This window comes from Sesamum indicum, linkage group LG11 (assembly GCF_000512975.1).
Source record: "Sesamum indicum cultivar Zhongzhi No. 13 linkage group LG11, S_indicum_v1.0, whole genome shotgun sequence".
Classification (NCBI taxonomy): Eukaryota; Viridiplantae; Streptophyta; class Magnoliopsida; order Lamiales; family Pedaliaceae; genus Sesamum; species Sesamum indicum.
Window position 1 is genome coordinate 12,577,545 of NC_026155.1, and position 18,738 is coordinate 12,596,282.

General features: G+C 34.1%; 2 protein-coding genes across 4 annotated transcripts in view; one reads left to right on the forward strand and one right to left on the reverse strand.

The window, feature by feature from the left end:
* On the reverse strand, window positions 4,839–7,675 carry LOC105174179 (shugoshin-1). Of its 2 annotated transcripts, none has more exons than XM_011096197.2 (10): window positions 7,469–7,675; window positions 6,736–6,914; window positions 6,616–6,653; window positions 6,417–6,525; window positions 6,303–6,326; window positions 6,126–6,194; window positions 6,007–6,048; window positions 5,773–5,848; window positions 5,641–5,692; window positions 4,839–5,557 (listed from the first exon to the last, which is right to left on the reverse strand). In XM_011096197.2, the coding sequence occupies exons 1-10, from the start codon at window positions 7,524–7,526 to the stop codon at window positions 5,254–5,256; spliced, it is 951 nt and encodes a 316-aa protein (XP_011094499.1). In that variant the 5' UTR covers window positions 7,527–7,675; the 3' UTR covers window positions 4,839–5,253. The 2 variants fall into 2 exon arrangements, with proteins under 2 accessions (XP_011094499.1, XP_011094498.1); XM_011096196.2 differs by having other exon boundaries at window positions 4,840–5,557; window positions 5,773–5,863; window positions 7,469–7,674.
* The window catches only part of LOC105174180 (probable pectate lyase 12), a 5,411-nt gene continuing 1,850 nt past the window's right edge, over window positions 15,178–18,738 (forward strand). The window contains exons 1-5 of one of the 2 annotated variants that reach the window (XM_020698115.1): window positions 15,178–15,777; window positions 16,461–17,178; window positions 17,320–17,511; window positions 18,007–18,212; window positions 18,360–18,686. In XM_020698115.1, coding sequence (XP_020553774.1) covers window positions 15,638–15,777; window positions 16,461–17,178; window positions 17,320–17,511; window positions 18,007–18,212; window positions 18,360–18,426 — 1,323 coding nt within the window. In that variant the 5' untranslated portion in view covers window positions 15,178–15,637 and the 3' untranslated portion in view covers window positions 18,427–18,686. Of the gene's footprint in view, window positions 15,778–16,460; window positions 17,179–17,319; window positions 17,512–18,006; window positions 18,213–18,359; window positions 18,687–18,738 lie in introns of those variants that run through there. The other variant, XM_011096198.2, reaches the window with a different exon arrangement.

Sequence of the window (18,738 nt, forward strand, 5' to 3'; positions counted from 1 at the left end):
TATCCCTTCAGTCGTTGGAAGTGCGGGCCCCCTTGGAAGACTTAGGAGAAGGGGTCCCTCCAAAACGACCCCCCATCACATGATCCCCGCATCAGCTTACTAAACGTTATGTTCTATGCATAGAGGTGAACAAGAAAGATCAACATTCCCAGAAAACATAAAAAATGGGAGGTAAAAACAGGCAAATACTAAAAAGAAATACCCAAGGAATCCCCCAAGGGCTCTGCTACAACAACCAGCTCGAAATGCCCCAACAACCTCTCGTCAATCAAAGACCGGCAATCATAAGGGGAAACATTCAACTTTTCCAGCAAGTAGGACAAGGTCGCTGTCCTTGACCCCACACGCGTAGGAGGAGGAGCCTCAAAGATCTATTGCCTTAGAAAAGACCAAGCATGAGGAGGATGAACAAAGAAATAACTGATTTTTCAATATTTTGGAGCATGATGGAGGTGCAAGAAGGATAAGCCTGGGCGGGGGACGAAGTAGAAGAACCCCTTCTCAGCTTTCTTAAGGCGATAACACTTAGCAACCACATGAGCAGTTACAGGGTAACCATGAAAATGAAGGACCATAAAGAACCCGGTCAAAAATTTAAAGAATTGGAACCAATTAATTCAAAGGAACTTGGAAAATATGGGAAACATCAGAATAAAAAAAGGGGGAAAAGGAAGCAAAGGCTGACCTCAGTTGGGCGGCAAATAGCATAAATAGATGGGGGGAGGGAAGAAATGATGACTCATAGGAGAATGGGTATATACAACAAACTCAGACGGAAAGTGACACTCCTGGAGGAGGTCTGCAGGATTAAGACCCCCAGTCCGTTGGCGACTGAGGAACCTTCTCCTCCTCCCCCTCCTCCGTTGGAGGAACTTCCCCTGGGGGGGACCCAGAAGGTTCACCTGCAAAAGAGGACCCCGGCGTCTAGGCCTCCTCTGGTGGAGACCTCATCCTCTTCTCTCAGGGGAAGAACCCTCCTCATCAGTATCCTCATCTATCAAGCGACAAGCGACTGTCATGGCCTATCTTAAGCTTCTCTTCAAACCCCTACCAAAACACGGTGGGGCAAGGTCCGCCCTCTCTGAGGTGGCCTCTGAGGGATCATCGCTCAAGAAGGTCTCCTTAAGAAAACGCACAGATTCACTAGACGAAGACATCTTTCAGAAAGAACGAAGAAACTCTAAAAAGAAAAGGAGGAAGAGATACTTACAGAGAAAAATGAAGGGTGGAGGGAGACCCTGGTGCTTTGAAGAGGAACTTTTTGAGGGAGCAGAAGAGGAACTCGAGAGGTTGCTGAGGAAAGGGTTTTTAGCCCACGTCTTTGATAAGTGTTATACTAAAGAGCAGTTACCAAGCGCGTGGAAGGAAGGCCACCGAACGTGCGTGTTGTGAAGGACGCGCCCTTTCGTCATCATTAAAGCCTTCAAGTCAGCCTGCCAAATAGTTGTTGCCTCATTCCCCAATAAGACGAAGGTTGCAGCAGCTAGTTAGATGGACAGACACCATGTTAAAATAGGTAGGTCCTTCCATCCGAAAGATACAAAGACCTCTCATTTAGAGGTAGCCTCCTTCATTATGAACGTAGGCGGGACCCTCCATCCGATGAAACAGAGAATCCTACTCTAAGGATTTAGGAGGCTTCCTTCTTCCTTAGAGTGGCAGGGATTGAATGATGGTTATGGCCCAAGAAGAAACACTAGGCCCAACTCAAGCCCACAAGCACAGGATTATTGCGTTTGGCCCATAAAGGGAGCCTGCCTACTCAAGATCAGCCCAAGAGGAAGGCTCAGCCGAAGGAAGAGCCCCCGCCCTGAAAATTGTCCAAGGATGAGACTCATGAGCTCGGTCCAAGTGGAAGGCCTCGCTTGAAGGTCTGCTGCTCCTTTCCAAGTCTAGCCCGAGTGAAGAAGCTGTCCTCCAGAAGTCGGACTCCTCACCCTAAGAGGACTCCTCGTGAAGCAAGAGTCCTCACAAAGTAGGAGTCCCCCCTCACCCGAAGACTTGCTGCTGAAGAAGTAGATACAAAGGCAGCTTTATCCCGCTTTCACCTTCGAGGACTCTTGCCATAAAGAGACTCCTCTATAAATACAAAGGGCTCCTCTCAGCGGACCACCTGCCACTTTCAAAGAATTATTCCGCTGCTACATTTCTATTCTGGTATTCATATTCTCACTCACGAAATTCTCATTTCTTTCACGATTTCTCATTATAATTTGTTTTTTTATTTATCTATTCTTAAATTCGGAACTAACTTAAGTATCGGAGTGCTAACTTTTTGTTTTGCAGGTCCTCTTTCACAAGAGCTTTCACTCAATTAACCCAAATCCAACCTCAAGATCCAAGAACTTTGGACCTGTGCTAAAATTGCACGCATCAACAAATACCCCTAATAAAATACCTCAGTAATAAACTGCCACAAAGAAATATTTATGTTTTCAAGGAGTAGAAAACAAACATCAAGAAGCCTTATTGTAATTTGCCTTAACTTTATATATACTGCATAAGCATAGAGATGAATGCAAAATATAAATTTAATGGGCTAAGGGAAAATTGACTATCTGCTTATCATATCATTTATTTAATTTAGAATTTATTAGATTTATACCCCTTTTAAAAATATAAAATTATACCTTCTCTAAACAAAAATAAAATTCTACTTACACACTCTTCAAAAGAATTTCATTGACACCTGACCCTAGGAAGGGACGAAAAATATTCACGTTAACAAATAAATTATATAATTTTTTAATTTTGCCCCATATTTAACATTCTTTTATTTTTATATTTTAAGAGGATAAATATAATATATATATATATATGGAGTAAGGTTATTATTATTATTTATTTTTTCTTTATAAATATAAAATTATTACATGGGAATGTTAAATTAGTGGTAAATTAAAAAATTTTCTTATTGTTTTGCTAACATCAATATTGTTCGTGTATACCCTAACGAGAAAGGATGTCAGGCGTAAACAATGAATTTTCAAATAGGGTGCAGATATAACCTTGAAATTTTTTTAGAAAAAAGTATAATTTTATATTTTTAAAAGAGATCTAAATATGATTAACCTTTTTAATCTAATACAAGCTTGATGGGTATTGCCTAAATGCGGTTGGCCCAAGAAGAGATTCCATCTCAAGTCAGGCCCATCAGCCCAAGAGGGAGGCGACCCGTCCAAAAATGTCAGGCACAGCCTAAGAAGGAAGCCCACTATAATAGGTTCAGCCCAAGAGGGGAGCCTGCTAGGTTCAACCCAAGAGGAGAGCCCGCCACACCCAAGTCTGTCCGAAAGAGAAGCCTGTCACACCCAATTAGGCCCAAGAAGGAGGCCCAGTACAAAGGCCTATTGCATCCTCCCAAAGCCAACTCCAGGGAAGGGTGGTGTCCTCAAGAAACTGAACTCCTTAGCCTAAGAGGACTCGTGGCAAAGCAAGAGTCTTCATTAAGAGGGATTCCTTCCTCATCCAAAAACGTGCTATCGAATCAAGAAGAGGATAAGGTCATACCTTATCCCCATATTCCTGCCTTCCTTCTCGGGACTCAGCTCTTCCTGGAGTTCTTGCGAAAGAGGATTCCTCCTCTATAATTATGGGTGGCACCCTTCAACAGAGCCCCTTCAACAATCTGAAAAACTCTCTTGTTGTCTCTCTGCTACTTCTAAACTCGTGTTCTTACTATATATTACTTACAGAATTCTTATTCCTACTTCCATTTCTCATCATAATTCATCTTTATATTTATTCATTTCTAAATCCGAAACTAGCATAATCATCGGACTGCTAACGTGTTGTTTTGCAGGCCCTTTTTTCTCAAGTTCTTTCACTCAATTAGCTTAGACCCAGCATTAGGATCCAAGAACTTTGGACTCGTGCTAAAATCGCTCGCATCAAGGCTAATTATCACTAAATAATCCTATCACGCATTACTATATTTGGATAGATTAATTTGTGTTTGAGAAAATAATGTAGAAAAAGAATATCAAGTAAGGGTAAATTATATTGATATTTCTTGAGGTTAGGCTACATTACACAAAACACACTGTGTTTTATAAAATTACAGTTATATCTCTAAGGCTTATTACTATAATATTTTTTAGGAGGTGTTTGTATGAATTTTCATTTAAATAGGGAGTGAAATTGTAATTACAACTAACTTTTTAAGTTTAGTTATAATTACAAAAAACAGGGAGCGTGTATTTTAGTCTACTCTCATGGGACGTCAATGTAATTTACCTTATATCTAAAGAACTTAAAATTCATTAATATTTTATAAAACATAATTCAAGATAAAAGTAAGTATTTGAAATCTTTTGTGGTGTAATAGGAATTTAAGATACTTACAACTCCATTTGAATTAACCAATTTGGATTTGCGGGAAAGATTTGAAAAAATAATTTTAAACAAATTGATTTGAAATCCATTAATACTAAATGAAATATCGTTAAAAATTAGAATAAAAAGATTTGAAATCCTTCAAATTTAAATTCACCAATAAATCCAAGAAATTTGTTTTTGTAGATTTAAAATCCATAATTTTTAATCCATCATTCCAAATGCAACTCAACTTTAAATCTACCAATCCAAATATAACCTTATAGAATTAGAGGTCTCAGATATGAAGTGCTAGATGAATATCCAAATCTATTTAGGAATTTAAAGAAGCATAACTTTCAAACTACATGTATATGTAACAACAGATGTTATATCTTCACCAAATTCACTTCTTTTTTCTTTTTTTTTTCTTTTTCCCTAATATAAGGAGTATCAGTGCTAGTTCCCAACAAATTAACTTCTTCCTTACGAGGAGATCCAAAAGAGACTATCCACAATTCCAAATTTAGCAAGCCAAAGACAATTATATTCATCCAGACAGCACACTAGATCGAATTTTTCTTCCACAGCTCAACGAAAACAGCGACCAAAATGCTAGGCGTTACATTGCATCCGCAAGAGTTTGCCTGTATGGGCACAGCCACACAAAGGAGAAAGAAGGGTGCTAGGATGGTACATAATTACAGGAACTAATCCTGTTTTGAAACTACTTAGTTATCTAGTGAAACATTCACAAGGGTGTAGTTGATTATACAAAAACAGGTTGGTATGAAATCTTAAAGTATATCAGCACATCAGAAACAAGAGAACAACAAGAACAACAACTGATAGCGTGGGCGTGCCAGGAGGAGAATTTAGTGCATCGTGGCTTGCTACATGCTGTGTTATATCTAAAATGTTAGTCAGGAGTAAAGCATCTCACTCAGTTCTGCGCATTTTGATGTTTATTGGTTTCTCCTTGTAGGATTGAACCTTCTTGGCTGCTAGACGAGATGATCTGAGAGACGGTCTTCCTGACTCTTGAGATTCATGTCTGTGACCAGAACTGCCTTCATTATCTTCAACTTTGACTGATGGATTCTCAGAAGTTGACCCTTTTTCTGCAACAGCTTCATCGAGCTGTGAACATGCAAGAATGCTAGTATCTCTCGCGTCAAACAAATCCTCAACAGGTTTCACTTCTGCAGCTTTAAATCTGGCAGATTGCCTCCTCACAGAAGGCCTGACAAGATGAAAATAAAGGAAATGTCAAAATAAAATTTATGGTTGTTTCATTCCTAGATTGACTGCAAACCAGGAAACCACCTTTTCTTTTCAATCGTCTCCTTTGATTGAACTTGTTCAGAAGAACCCACACCTACCCAAGGTACAAGGAAAACACTTCAGTATAAGAGGATCCTTGTTGTCTAACAAGGTACTGCAAGAATGATAACTCACTGTTGGGCTGCAAACTCCTTCTGGTCTTGTGTGGCTTTTCATCATCCCCACCTTCTTTTCTGGACTGAACTTCCTCCTGGGAGTTCATCAACTTCAGACATAAAATTAGACCAGCCATAGTGAGGATAAAAACTCAAAAATTCAGAAACCCTGGTGCAAGTATAAGCAACACAAACACACAGAGCCCGGGACAGTATGGACAATTGGAGTAAATATTCAAAATCCATCTTATACCTCAGCATCAGCACCTTCCAATGGCCCTGTTCTTCCTTTTTCCTGAGTAACAAATGAGCATAAAGTTAAGCACAACAAACTTTTGATAATTTTAGTTGCTGCTATATTGACATACAGACCTCAGCTCCCAATTTTCTTGCTTTAAGCAGACCACTTTTGCACCCAAGCTCATGCTGCAATACTTTCAACTGAAATAGAGGAAACACGAGAAGGTGTCTTGGTTCGTGATACTCAACATATGTAGTCAAACTATAAACATGGAAAAGAAAATTTCATTCCAGTCTTAATGAACCTACCCGATCTTTACCTGAATTTAATTCCTGAAAATTCAAGAAGCAATGTCAACAAAATGCAATAACAGAATTTCAGAAAATCAACTACTACAGATATAAGTTAAAATAGGAACACACCACAAGCATTTGGGTGTTTGAAAGAGCTAGCTGTTGATTCTGTTCCTGCATCTTAAGCAGATTTACTCTCAATCTGTCTAACTCAATTCCACTCTGTTCAATGATTTTGCTAATACAAAACAATGTTAAGGAACCCCCAAAAAAGTAAGACCTAATCAGAAGCAAGATTTAAGCCTAACTGAAACTCCAAACAGGATACTTTCTCTGTGCCAACATCTTCACCAAAGCCATGTTCTCCTGAACCACATGCAAAATCAAGCTAAAACAGCACAAGAAATAAACCAATCATGAAAATGCTAAGAACTACTAATAACATTACCTTCTGAAGCTGGTCAATGTACTCTTTTGTAGTTGTCTCAATGCATTGTGCTTTCTCCCCTTGAATCAACAATCTTTGATTTTGTGGCAGGTTGCTAATGTCTGCCAGCTTCCTCCTCACTACATTCTGAGCATGCGGCCGAGCTGCCTTCTCAGCTATATCTGGATTTTTGTTCAGAACTGTAAAAAAGCAAATTTAAACCTTACACCTCCAAAACCATAATTTTAGCTGCTCTAGAAGTAATCCCACAAAATATTACCACAAATGAAAATAGGGAACTCAAATTCTACCACCAGTACAAAATTATTCATATTGAAATGCATTCCACATGTAACTGGGAAAATAATGGGGAATACATGAAATTAGCGGACAGTGCTCCAAGTCTGATTATCAAATCCGATAAATGAAACTAACCCCCAAAAAGTTGTTGAATTTGCGAAATTCAAACATCAAAACGAAGCCAATAGACACTCAACATCGAAGCTTCTCAAGAAAAACCTTCTCCTTTTCACCAAGCAGTAGCTCAAATATATATAAAAAGAAGAAAAAAAAAAGAAAAGAAAACCACAGATAAATCGTCATATGAATGCCCAGGCGAAACCCTAGAAAATTAAGTACAAAAAGAAGTCAATAGCTCCGGTTATGCCACAAGAAGAAATTTCCCAATTTTAACAGAATTCGTATTTCAAGCCCTAAAGAGCACTCTGAACGAAATAAAAATATAAACAATTACCTCCTGTTTTTGCAGCATTCACCGAATCAAGAACCACAAGACCTTCCGTCTTCGACATCAACGCTCACCCCAATCCCTCTCTCTCTCTCAACAATGTTTGTCTACTTTCTCTCTCTATAATTGCTGATACATAAATCTGTCTATCGTTTGCGTCTGTACAGACTTCACTCTGCAAGTGTGATTCAAATGAGGGAGGGAAAACAGAAGCAGAGACTCTGAGGCTCGGAGTATACGAACTGCTTCCCCAGGCAAATTCCGGGCCTCCTTCCAGTGGGCCTTGCATATTTTTATAAATACAACTGCACTCGATACGGGCCCATTAAGGAAACATAACTTGGGCTAATAGGCCCAATTTATTACTAAAATTTGGGATAATTGCACCATCCTCCCCTTAAGTTTTTAATTGCATATAAATACATTATAATTTAAATAGTTACATTTTAATACCTTAGATGTTTATTTTCATCCAACAAATGATCTTTTCGTTAGTTAACATTCAGAAATTCATCAATATAAAAAAAAATTAAAATTCAAATTTACCCCCTGATTAATTTATTACAGGTAAAATAAATCTTTTCTAGCATGTGAAATTATAAGGATAATTTGGTCAGAAAATATTTGATTTACCAGCTATTAGTTAGTAATAAGTCAATCAAAACTAATTATAAATTATCATTCTTTTTCATTTTATTTTTTTGCTAATATCAGCAAATTTAATGATTTTTAACTAATAAAGTGATCTATTTTTGTGCAAAAAATAAATTTCCAAAATATTAAATAAAATATCTCAAATTATATGAAATTTATGTGTAATTAGAGCAGATATTAGAAAAAAAAAAAAAAAAAGGTGTACTTATCTCATAAAAATTTTTCATCAAAGTTTTTATATATTTTCATTATTTTGATATTTTGATCTCCTGATTGAGTTTTAACTATTGGTAAGGCGATCATACTTCCTTCACGTAAATTAGAACTTAATTTAGCGGGCGTGTGAATAACTAATTGATTTATTTTCTTTCAGTTATTATTTTTCCCGTCTTGGTGTATTAATAACTAAACGGGTTTTTCCAATGTATAAAATACAAATTTCAATGGCTTCGATTACTATAACCTTTCTGACCAGATCTTTTTCTTTTTTAAGGTGTGTTACTGCGAAATATGAAAGAAATAAGAATTTTTTTTTGCTAAGTGTCAAAAATATAATCAATAAAAAAATTAAATGGATAAAGAAATAATGGGTTCCGTCGTTTCTATGGTTACTCTATGTTTATTTTTCTTCCAATTTATTAAAAAGAAACTGTTATTAAATAAATTATATTAATAGTAGAGTCTGCTAAAAAAATTTGATTGAAAGTTGTAACTTTTTTCTAATTTTTTTAATCAACTTTTTCCTAATATAAAGATATGTAACATAAATATTTATTTATTATTAACAATGATGTGTATCGAATTTCGGCTGCACCACAAGGATGATAGGACTTTTGTAAAAATTCTAAAATTATCCAAGGACTAACCCTGCAAAATAAAGATTAGTATTTTGATGCTTAAGTCAGTAACGTTCTAACTGATAAAAAATAACTATTAATATTATTTGTTGATTTTATTCTTAATTTTGTATCTAATATAAGTGTCTCAAATTATGAGTTAAAAATAACTATTATTTTAGTTATAGATAATTTTAATAAGACATAATTTTCAATCTAAATGAATTGTATAAGAAAAAATATACTTTCATCTAAATTATTAATTATCTCATCAAGTAATATTATTTTATGATCTACGATGAATTATATAATACAGTTCAACTAATATTTTATTTTTTTTAATAAGTAATATCAATTTAGAACATTAATATAGTTTTCAATATAAAGTGAATTGTATAAGACAAAGTATATGTTCATCTAAATTATTAATTTTCTCAACAAGTATCATTTTACGATCTATAATGAATTGTATAGTACAAAAAATACATTCAACTAATATTTTTTTATAAATAATACAGTTTAAATTTAAATACATTAACATAGTTTTTATTCTAAAAGGAATTGTATAAGATGAAGTATGCGCTCATCTAGATTATTAATTTTTTCGTCAAGTAATACCATTTTACAATCTATAATAAATTATATAATACAAATAATACATTCAATTAATATTTTTTTAATAAATAATATCATTTTAAATTTAAATACCTTAACGTATGTTCATCTAAATTAATTTTTCATCAACTATTTTTTTTTTGGTATTTCTTACATAGAGTTGAATATATGCAAAATTATTTAAGGATTTATATATAATAATATAATTTTTTTTATTATTAATACATTATATATGAAGAATAAATAATAAAAGAGTATATAAAATATGGTCCAAGCTGGGTTAGGTCCGATACAGAACTCGTACCCCTACCTAGACCTCGTCGGTCCCAATCTAAGGACCCAGACCTCCCCCCGAACCTGTCAAAAATTAATACCAAACCTGCCCCAAATTTGACAGGTCCAGGTCGAGCCCTTGGAAAATCAGAGCTAATTACCATCACTATCAGTAGAGATATTCTAGGTTTGTGAAGTAGATGTGCCTGTTGGACTATTGAGATGGAGTCTCACCTCCTTGCTCTTGGGCTTCGAAGATTAATCTTTTAGGCGGCATCATCACTCCCCCCACCCCCTTCAGGAGTTGGAGCTTTACTAGTTGGACTGCTAGAGTAGGAAAAGGAACACCCGTGAAATTAGAAACGATAAGTTTCCTATCTGAACTTTCTCGCAAGGGAAGCCTTGTTGGGTTATTTTTACCCTACTCTACTAAGGAGTCGTCTCTGGTGGATATCAGTTTGTGTAATCATGTTAATTTAGGAGATGTGTGCATATTCGCAAGAAGAGTCGGAGTGATCATTGCAAAAAAGATAGGGAAGGGAGGTATACCTAGTAGCACCACAGCCAACACGCGCCCTATGATGTTTGAGAACCTTAAAAAATTAGCATTTTACATCTAAAATTAAAAGTTTTTTGGTTGTATCTGTCCGTTCTTATACCTACCACATTGAGCTCTAAACTTGACCCTTATGCTCCTGACAAAAAGGGATACAAATACCTATTTCTACTCCAATTCATTCACAAATTTTATTATTTACTTACCAAAATGTAAAATAGAAAACTATCGTTTTGATATTTTGTATTATTTAATAGAATTTAAATTTTTATTTATTTTTACTTATCACTTAAAATGTAATTTTTATCAATTCTTTTCTGAAGACAATAATATACTTAATATTTATCCATACTGTATTTCAAGTAATTAATTAAACTTATATAAGTACCAAATAAAAAAAATAAACTTATAAATGTTAAGGGAAATTATAAGGGAGTAGAAGAAAGAGACAAATGTGAGAAGGGAGACAGCATGAATCTGAGTACCGCCTAAGCATGTGAGGAAGTCAGTGTACATTACTTTTATGTTTGTACCAAAATAAAAAGGGATTGATTATAATGTGTTGTTTAAAATTTTTTATAATTATAAATATTTATTATTTAAAAAATTATATAAATATTTTTTAAAATTAACGATTATTTAACAAATACCCTCTTACAATGGGATGTCATAAAGAGGTATTTGTTAGACCATCATTAATTTTAAACAAGTATTTGTGATTTTTTAAATAATGATGAGTATTCATAATTAGGGTAATTACACTCTCCTCTCTAAGGTTTGGTGTAATTACATACAAACCTTCAATGATTTGAAAAATTACGTCTAATACCCCTGATGTTTGCTTTCGTCTAACAAATAAGTCCCTCCATTAGTCAAAATTCACTGAATTTGCTGATATTAACTAAAGAAAAAAAATGAATGAAAATTAATATTTACCGTTGATTGACTTATTGCAATTCAAATAATTCTTTTCAGACTAAACTACTCTTATAACAATGAAGATGTATGAGGATAATTTGGTCATAGAAGATTTATTTCACCTGTAATAAGTCAATCGAGAGTAAATATTATTTTTTTGAATTTTTTTTATTAATAATAATTTCGATGAATTTGATTAACGGAGTGACTTATTTGTTAGACGAAAGCACACCTCGAAGATATTAGATGAAATTTTCTACTATAAGAGGTCTAGTTGTAATTATACCATACTTCAGGGGAGCAGAGTGCAATTATCCTTATTTATAAGTATAGTAAGGAATAATTACACTTCCCTCCCCTAAGATTTGGTATAATTATACATAGACCCCTTATGATTTGAAAAATTGCATCCAACACCCCTGAGGCTTGCTTCCGTCTAATAAATTAATCCTTCTGTTAGCCAAAATTCTTCAAATTTGTTGATATTAATAAAAATAATAATATTTTGCATTAAAATTGACTTATTACTAACTTATAGTAGGTCAAATATATCTTTTTATGATCAAATTATCTTCATATACGTCTTCACCCATTAATGCATGTGATGAGGTATATTTTCACCATTATAAGGGTAATTTAGTTCGAAAAAAATTGTTTGACCTACAATAAGTCAGTTTTAAGTTAATCAAGGCTAAATAACAATTTTCATTCAGTTTTTCATTAATATCAACAAATTCAGTGAATTTTAACTAAAGTAGAGACTTATTTATCAGATGAAAGCAAATCTTTATGATTCTAAATGTAATTTTTCAAACCATAGGGGTCTACATTTAATTATACTAATTTTCAAAGGAGTAAAATGTAATTATCCCTTATAATTATAGTAAATTTTATAAGAGTCCAATGTAGTTTTAATAAAAAAAAAAAAAGTATTTATTTTACCAAGGATAAAAGAAAAGAAATTAATGGTGATGGTAGGTAGTGGGCCTCAAAAGGGAAAAAATTTTGCACTTTCTTTATTGAGTTCCTGATGTCCTTTTCACCAGGAAAAGTGAGAAAAGCACGCAAGTCCGTGAAAAAACAACTAATATATTATATTTATTATTTTTTATTTCATTTGGTATATTATATAGAGTGATATGTCACGTAATAATTTAATTTTTTAATTTTTTTCAATAAGTATAAATTTCATTAAGTAAAGGGTATAATCGTACAGTACAATAATATTCAAAGTGTGGGTTCTCCCTCAATAGGCCAAGGGATACGCCATATTCTATAAATCGCATTATAACTAACAGAAGGAGGTAATGTAGCACTAAGAATCTTCTGCCGAACATCCACTAGAATAAGGAAAGCTAACGCGTCAGTCGTCCAATCCGTCTGCTCAAATCTCCGTAGGTTGTGTTCCTGCATATATGATAGACACAAGAATTAGGTTTTTATATTTGATTGAGTGAATTATGATAACATATAAAAAAAAACAGTAAGTGTAACATTTTTAAAATAATTTTATCTGAATCATATAATATGTGATAGTTACCCAGAAAAATATAAGTTCTCTCATTATTTATTGAATAAAAATATATCAAATCATGGCTATAATAATCTTTTTTTTATTATTTTTTTTTTCAAAATTCATATAAGCAAAAAACCCAATCTTATTCAATTTTCATGTAATGTCACTTTCAATTATCCCACAAAGTTGTGGTTGGTTTAACAGGTTCATGTACTTCATTATAAAAAATGGGGTTTGATGTAATTTATCTTTATATAATTTGTAAATGAGCCAATTATCCCATATGAAAAAATAATACCAAATTATTTTTCCTGTATTTTTTAAAATAAACCAATTTACCTCCCTGTTTAAGGAGGTAAAATACTTTATTTTGAATAATACAGGGAAGTAAATTGATGTATTTTTTAAAGGTAAAATATTTTTGATCCTGTAACTTTAGTTCATTGACACTTTTGGTCATGTAACTTACTTTATTTGCACATTTAGTCATTTTTGACGAATTTAGTCCTGAACATTTCACATTTGGTCTTTTTTTTTTTTTGACAAATTTAGTCCTGTATTGACAATTTTGGTCCTAACGACTTATAATCACACGACCAAAAATGATATTTATTACAGTGTGAAGGGGACCAAAATTATCAACACAAGACTAAATTTATAAAAAATGGACCAAATGCAAGATGTTCAAGACTAAATTCGTAAAAAAATGACTAAATGTGTACATAGAGTAAGTTATAGGATCAAAAGTGTGAACAACCTAAAGTTGGAGGACAACAAACGTAATTTGTTGATATTACCAAAAAAAAAAATCTATATTTACCCCAAATTGATTTAATGAAGGTCAAATAAATATTTTTATAACCAAATTACCCTCATATGTTTTCAAGCATTAATGCATGTGATGAGGTATATCTTCACCGTTTAGAAGGGTAGTTTAGTCAAAAAAATTTATTTGACTTGTAATAAGTCAATCGAGCGTACATATCAATGTTCATTTAGTTTTTTGTTAATATTGATAAATTCAGTAGACTTTGATTAACGGTGGGACTTATTTATTAGATGGAAGCAAACTTCAAAAATGCTAGATATAATTTTCCAAACTATAGAGGATCTATGTATAATTCTACTAAATCTCAAAGGAGGAAAGTGTAATTATCCATTAAATATGTAACTCAATGGATCATTAAGTCCTTTTTGCTATTTATGTTATCTATTTTAGTGGTCACTGAATTTTGATTGATAAATAAAAATCTTTGTATGTGATGAACTAATACAACAATTAAATCTTAATATTTAAAATAGTTCTGATTTTAAGAATTTTAAATCTAAGCTTTATATATATATATGTGTGTGTTACTACATAATAATATAATAAATAGATAATTGATAAAATATCAACTATTAGATCTAAAAATTATACTGGTTAAAGACCTAGATTTTAAATTTTAAAATTTAAATTTATCTATATATCATAATATATAAAATAATAATATTAACAAAGATACTCTAAAATACTCTTATATTTGTAAGGCGGTGAACAAAATATATATATACAAAGTCAAAAAATATAATTATAATAAAATATTATTCCAAATTATTGATATTGAAAAAAAGCAGTTGTTGACTAATGAAAAAATTAACTATATTGTCAATAATTTATACGAAATGCTGAATCAGACATAAAATTTAAATTTACGCCTTTTTTAAATTACTGAACTTAGTATTTTCATATAAATAATAATGAAATGCATACAATTATATACAAGAATTCTTAAAAAGAGTATACGTATAATTTTAAATATTTCTTTTTGAAGAAAAATATAATTTTGTATTTTTAGACTCTCGAGCAGTTTAAGTGTAATTAGTCCATATTAATAATAAAAAATAGAACAAAAAATATTATTAATTTTTTTCGGTAAATATAATTTTTATAAATAGAAAAAACTATATTACAATGATTATAAATCAGATAGTATTTTTCTCGACAGGAAAAGAATACGCCACAATTTATAAAGTATAAAAAAAAATATTATTAATTACCAAAACCGATAATGAAGGGGGGGGAGGGTACAAGGGTAGGATGACCCATTTTTTTTCTGCAAAAAGGAATCTTTTTTACAACCCATAATCAGAACCTAAAATCCAAATAAAATTATTCAATCAGAAATAATTATTAAAATAAAAAAATAGAAAAAAGAAGTGGGTCCTCATTGGATAAGCCAACTCTCTCTCGTGCAGTCCCTTTCTCTCTCCTCGTAAATCTATTATGTAGCTGACCTCTCTCTCTTCTCCTCCTTTTTTTACTGTTTTCAGACTTGTCCTCAATGGAGTATTTGTTATTTTATTATCTTTCGTCACACAGTTGTTTCACTTTCCCCACTCTTAGCTAGCAAGGTGGGAATGTGAAGTGTCTGAGCAGGCTGCATACAGAAGAATGTAATTAGAGAGAGAGAGAGAGAGAGAGACAGCCTATTATCCTTCTCTCTCCTCCCTCTCTCTCACACATACTCACTCACAGAGAGAGAGAGAGAGATGGAGCCTTCCCAGATCCCTTTCTCTCTTTCATGTTGAAATACACAAAAGAAACACCTCCAAGAAAGCATTTTTGTTTATACCTTGGATTAGTTCCTAGCTAGTAACAAACTAACGCCAATTGTTTATGTGGAAAATCTTGTCATTATTGATGTGAACAATCATCAGCTTCCCTGAATCCGCGTCCGAGAACCACAATACATCTCTTCCTTCTGTTGCTGACCAAAAATAGCAACATCAAATCATATTCTCCCAAGCTCATTGTGGTTCTAAGGATGCTTCCTCAGAACTGCATTCTCTTGTTTTGCCTCTTCTTCATCTCTCTCTCTTCTTTTGTTGGAGCAACTGGTGTCTTGAATCTCACACTTCCTCATCAGCACCCCGACCCTGAATCTGTGGCCCAAGAAGTCAAAAGGTACATATGAGTTCATTGTTGTGTTGCATTTTTCCTCAGAAAAGAAATGAAAAGCCCATCTGGGTTTTTGCTCATTAGACCATTTTTGTCATTTTTTAAAGATATCTGTGTTTAAGCAGGGAAAGATTGGAAAATTCCATCTGGGTTTTTGGTCTTTCAGAGTTTTCAGAAGTTGGGTTTTCTTGTTTTGTCACTTGGAGTTTGGGTTTTGCTTCTGCATTAGGAAACTTGGACTTCCCATCTCTCTGATTTTTAGTATAACAACACTTTCAGTATCTATTTCATTTTCTTCTTACTCTGCTACTATGGTTCTTATATTCTTCTTGGATTTAATGCTGTGAAAAAAATTGGGATTTGATATTTGTAGCATTTCAAGATCTCTGCCTCATTTAATTCGTATAAATATTTTACCTTGTTTCTCTAGGGTTTTCCCTGTTTTCTCATGGTGTTTCTTCCACATTGATAGCCATTGCTGCACTTCATTTCTCATCTCTTTCTTACTCATATATGAGTTATTGCTTTTCCATTTTCCTCATTTTCAAGTGACTATTCACATTTGTTGATTCTCTTCCTTTTGGCCACAATTTCAAGATTACATTTTTGCTACCATCATTTTTTCACCTATAAAATATAAAGGCATGTCTTTTGCTCACACAGTCTCATATTTTGATGCATTTTCACAGGAAAGTGAATGCATCCATATCTAAAAGGCGCCAACTTCTTGCCACCCCTGTAATCAGTGCCCAGTCTCAATGCCTGACAGGCAACCCCATAGACGACTGTTGGCGCTGTGACCCCAACTGGGCTTCCAACCGCCAGCACCTAGCCGATTGTGCCATTGGCTTTGGCAAGGCAGCAATGGGTGGTAAAGGAGGTCAATTCTATGTCATTACTGATTCGTCAGATCACGATACGGTGAACCCCACCCCTGGCACCCTTCGCCATGCAGTCATCCAAGATGAGCCCCTCTGGATCGTTTTCAAGTATAACATGGTTATCAAGCTTAAGCATGAGTTGATTGTGAACAGCTATAAAACTATCGATGGCCGTGGAGCCAACGTGCAGATAACTGGAAACGGCTGCATTACTTTGCAATATGTCAGCAATGTTATCATCCACAATGTGCATGTGTATAATTGTATGCCATCTGGCAATACTAATATAAGGTCAAGTCCTACACATATTGGATGGAGAGGTAAATCAGATGGCGATGGTATATCGATCTTTGGTTCCAGGAATATATGGATTGATCATTGTGCTTTGTCGCATTGTACTGATGGCTTGGTGGACGCTATTATGGGGTCTACGGCTATCACAATATCCAATAACTACTTTTCTCACCACGATGAGGTTATGCTTCTTGGACATGACGACAAGTATTTGCCAGACTCAGGAATGCAGGTTAGCTCTTTCAACTAGCTGAACTGTTTCTCTCCTCAAATATGCAATCTGAACTGTTGTTGAAAAGTGTTTTTATGTCTAGCTTGATCTTAGTATTCATGCTAGTTAGTCTTATAATGTGATGATGTCTTGATGAAATAGGTGACAATAGCTTTTAATCGCTTCGGCGAGGGGCTGGTGCAGAGGATGCCAAGGTGCCGGAGGGGTTACATGCATGTCGTGAACAATGATTTTTTTGAATGGAAAATGTATGCAATTGGAGGAAGTGCTAGCCCCACCATCAATAGTGAGGGCAATCGTTATACTGCACCAGCTGATCCTAGCGCTAAGGAGGTAAACCTGATGTTCTTTGTTATATTTCTTGCTGTGTGTTTTTGTGTTATTGAACTGACAATGGGCCAAGAAGAAAAAGTTGGCCTAATCGTGGTAGCATTGATGCCGAGTATGTGCCACCAATAGTTTGTCCTCTCGAAGTAATTCCTTTGTTTGCGATTGGGAAAGCAATTATGCACGCTTTTCTTAAAGTGTAATAGTATTATTTCTTTGGTAAATAATATGAAACAAGAAAGACACTTGCTAGCATAGGCTGGCAAAGCATATCTTAGGGCAGTGATATTCGCTCGTTTGTTAATCATCAAGAGTCCAAAAGAATTCAAAACCATTATCCACATCAAAATTTGGGTTTATATGCAAATGGAAAAACTAAATTGTCATAAAAATCTTGATCATTGTTATATTCACGATCATAATTACTATCACAATGTACTTACAACATAACATTGCAATTCTCTGATAAGCATACAAAATTCTTTGGCTTTCTTACAACAGGTGACAAAGCGCGAGGACACAAATGAGGGGGAGTGGTCCGACTGGAACTGGAGGTCGGACGGGGACATAATGGTAAATGGTGCATTCTTTGTGCCATCCGGTGAAGGGCTCAGCATGCAGTATGCCAAAGCATCCAGTGTTGAGCCCAAATCTGCTACCCTCATCGACCAACTGACCATGAACGCTGGTGTTCTTGGTGGCCCCAGGTATGCACACACGCATGCTTAATAGCTCATTTGCATAGTTCACCCACGAATATTTGCATCAATCATGACCCTGAGCATTGAGTATTTGCATAACTGAAAACCTGTAAATGATGCATGATTGTCACACCCGGTGGATCTTTTTTGCAGCCGTTCTTCTTACAATAGTACGCTGTCCTTCCATTTGATTCAAAATGGCTCCGTCAAGGAAAAGTAGCATCGTATACTCGCATGCTTGACCTCATATTTGTTGTGCACATAATGTTGATATCGAGTTGTCTACTCCATAAGCATTTTTTCAAAACGTTTCTTTGTTTGAATTAATTTTCATCTACTCTTTTATTTTATTCACAGTTTCAAAACTTTAGTTCTGTCCTGATTTTTAGTAGTTCCAGCTGTAATGCTTTTAAGTCACATAAACTGCAACAGTTTAGAGTTGTGTTTAAGGATGCTTTTAGTACTGCTTTTAGCTGTTTAGGAAGTGTATTTTTCATATTGTGAGCAGCTGTTTATATGTCTTAGGCAACAG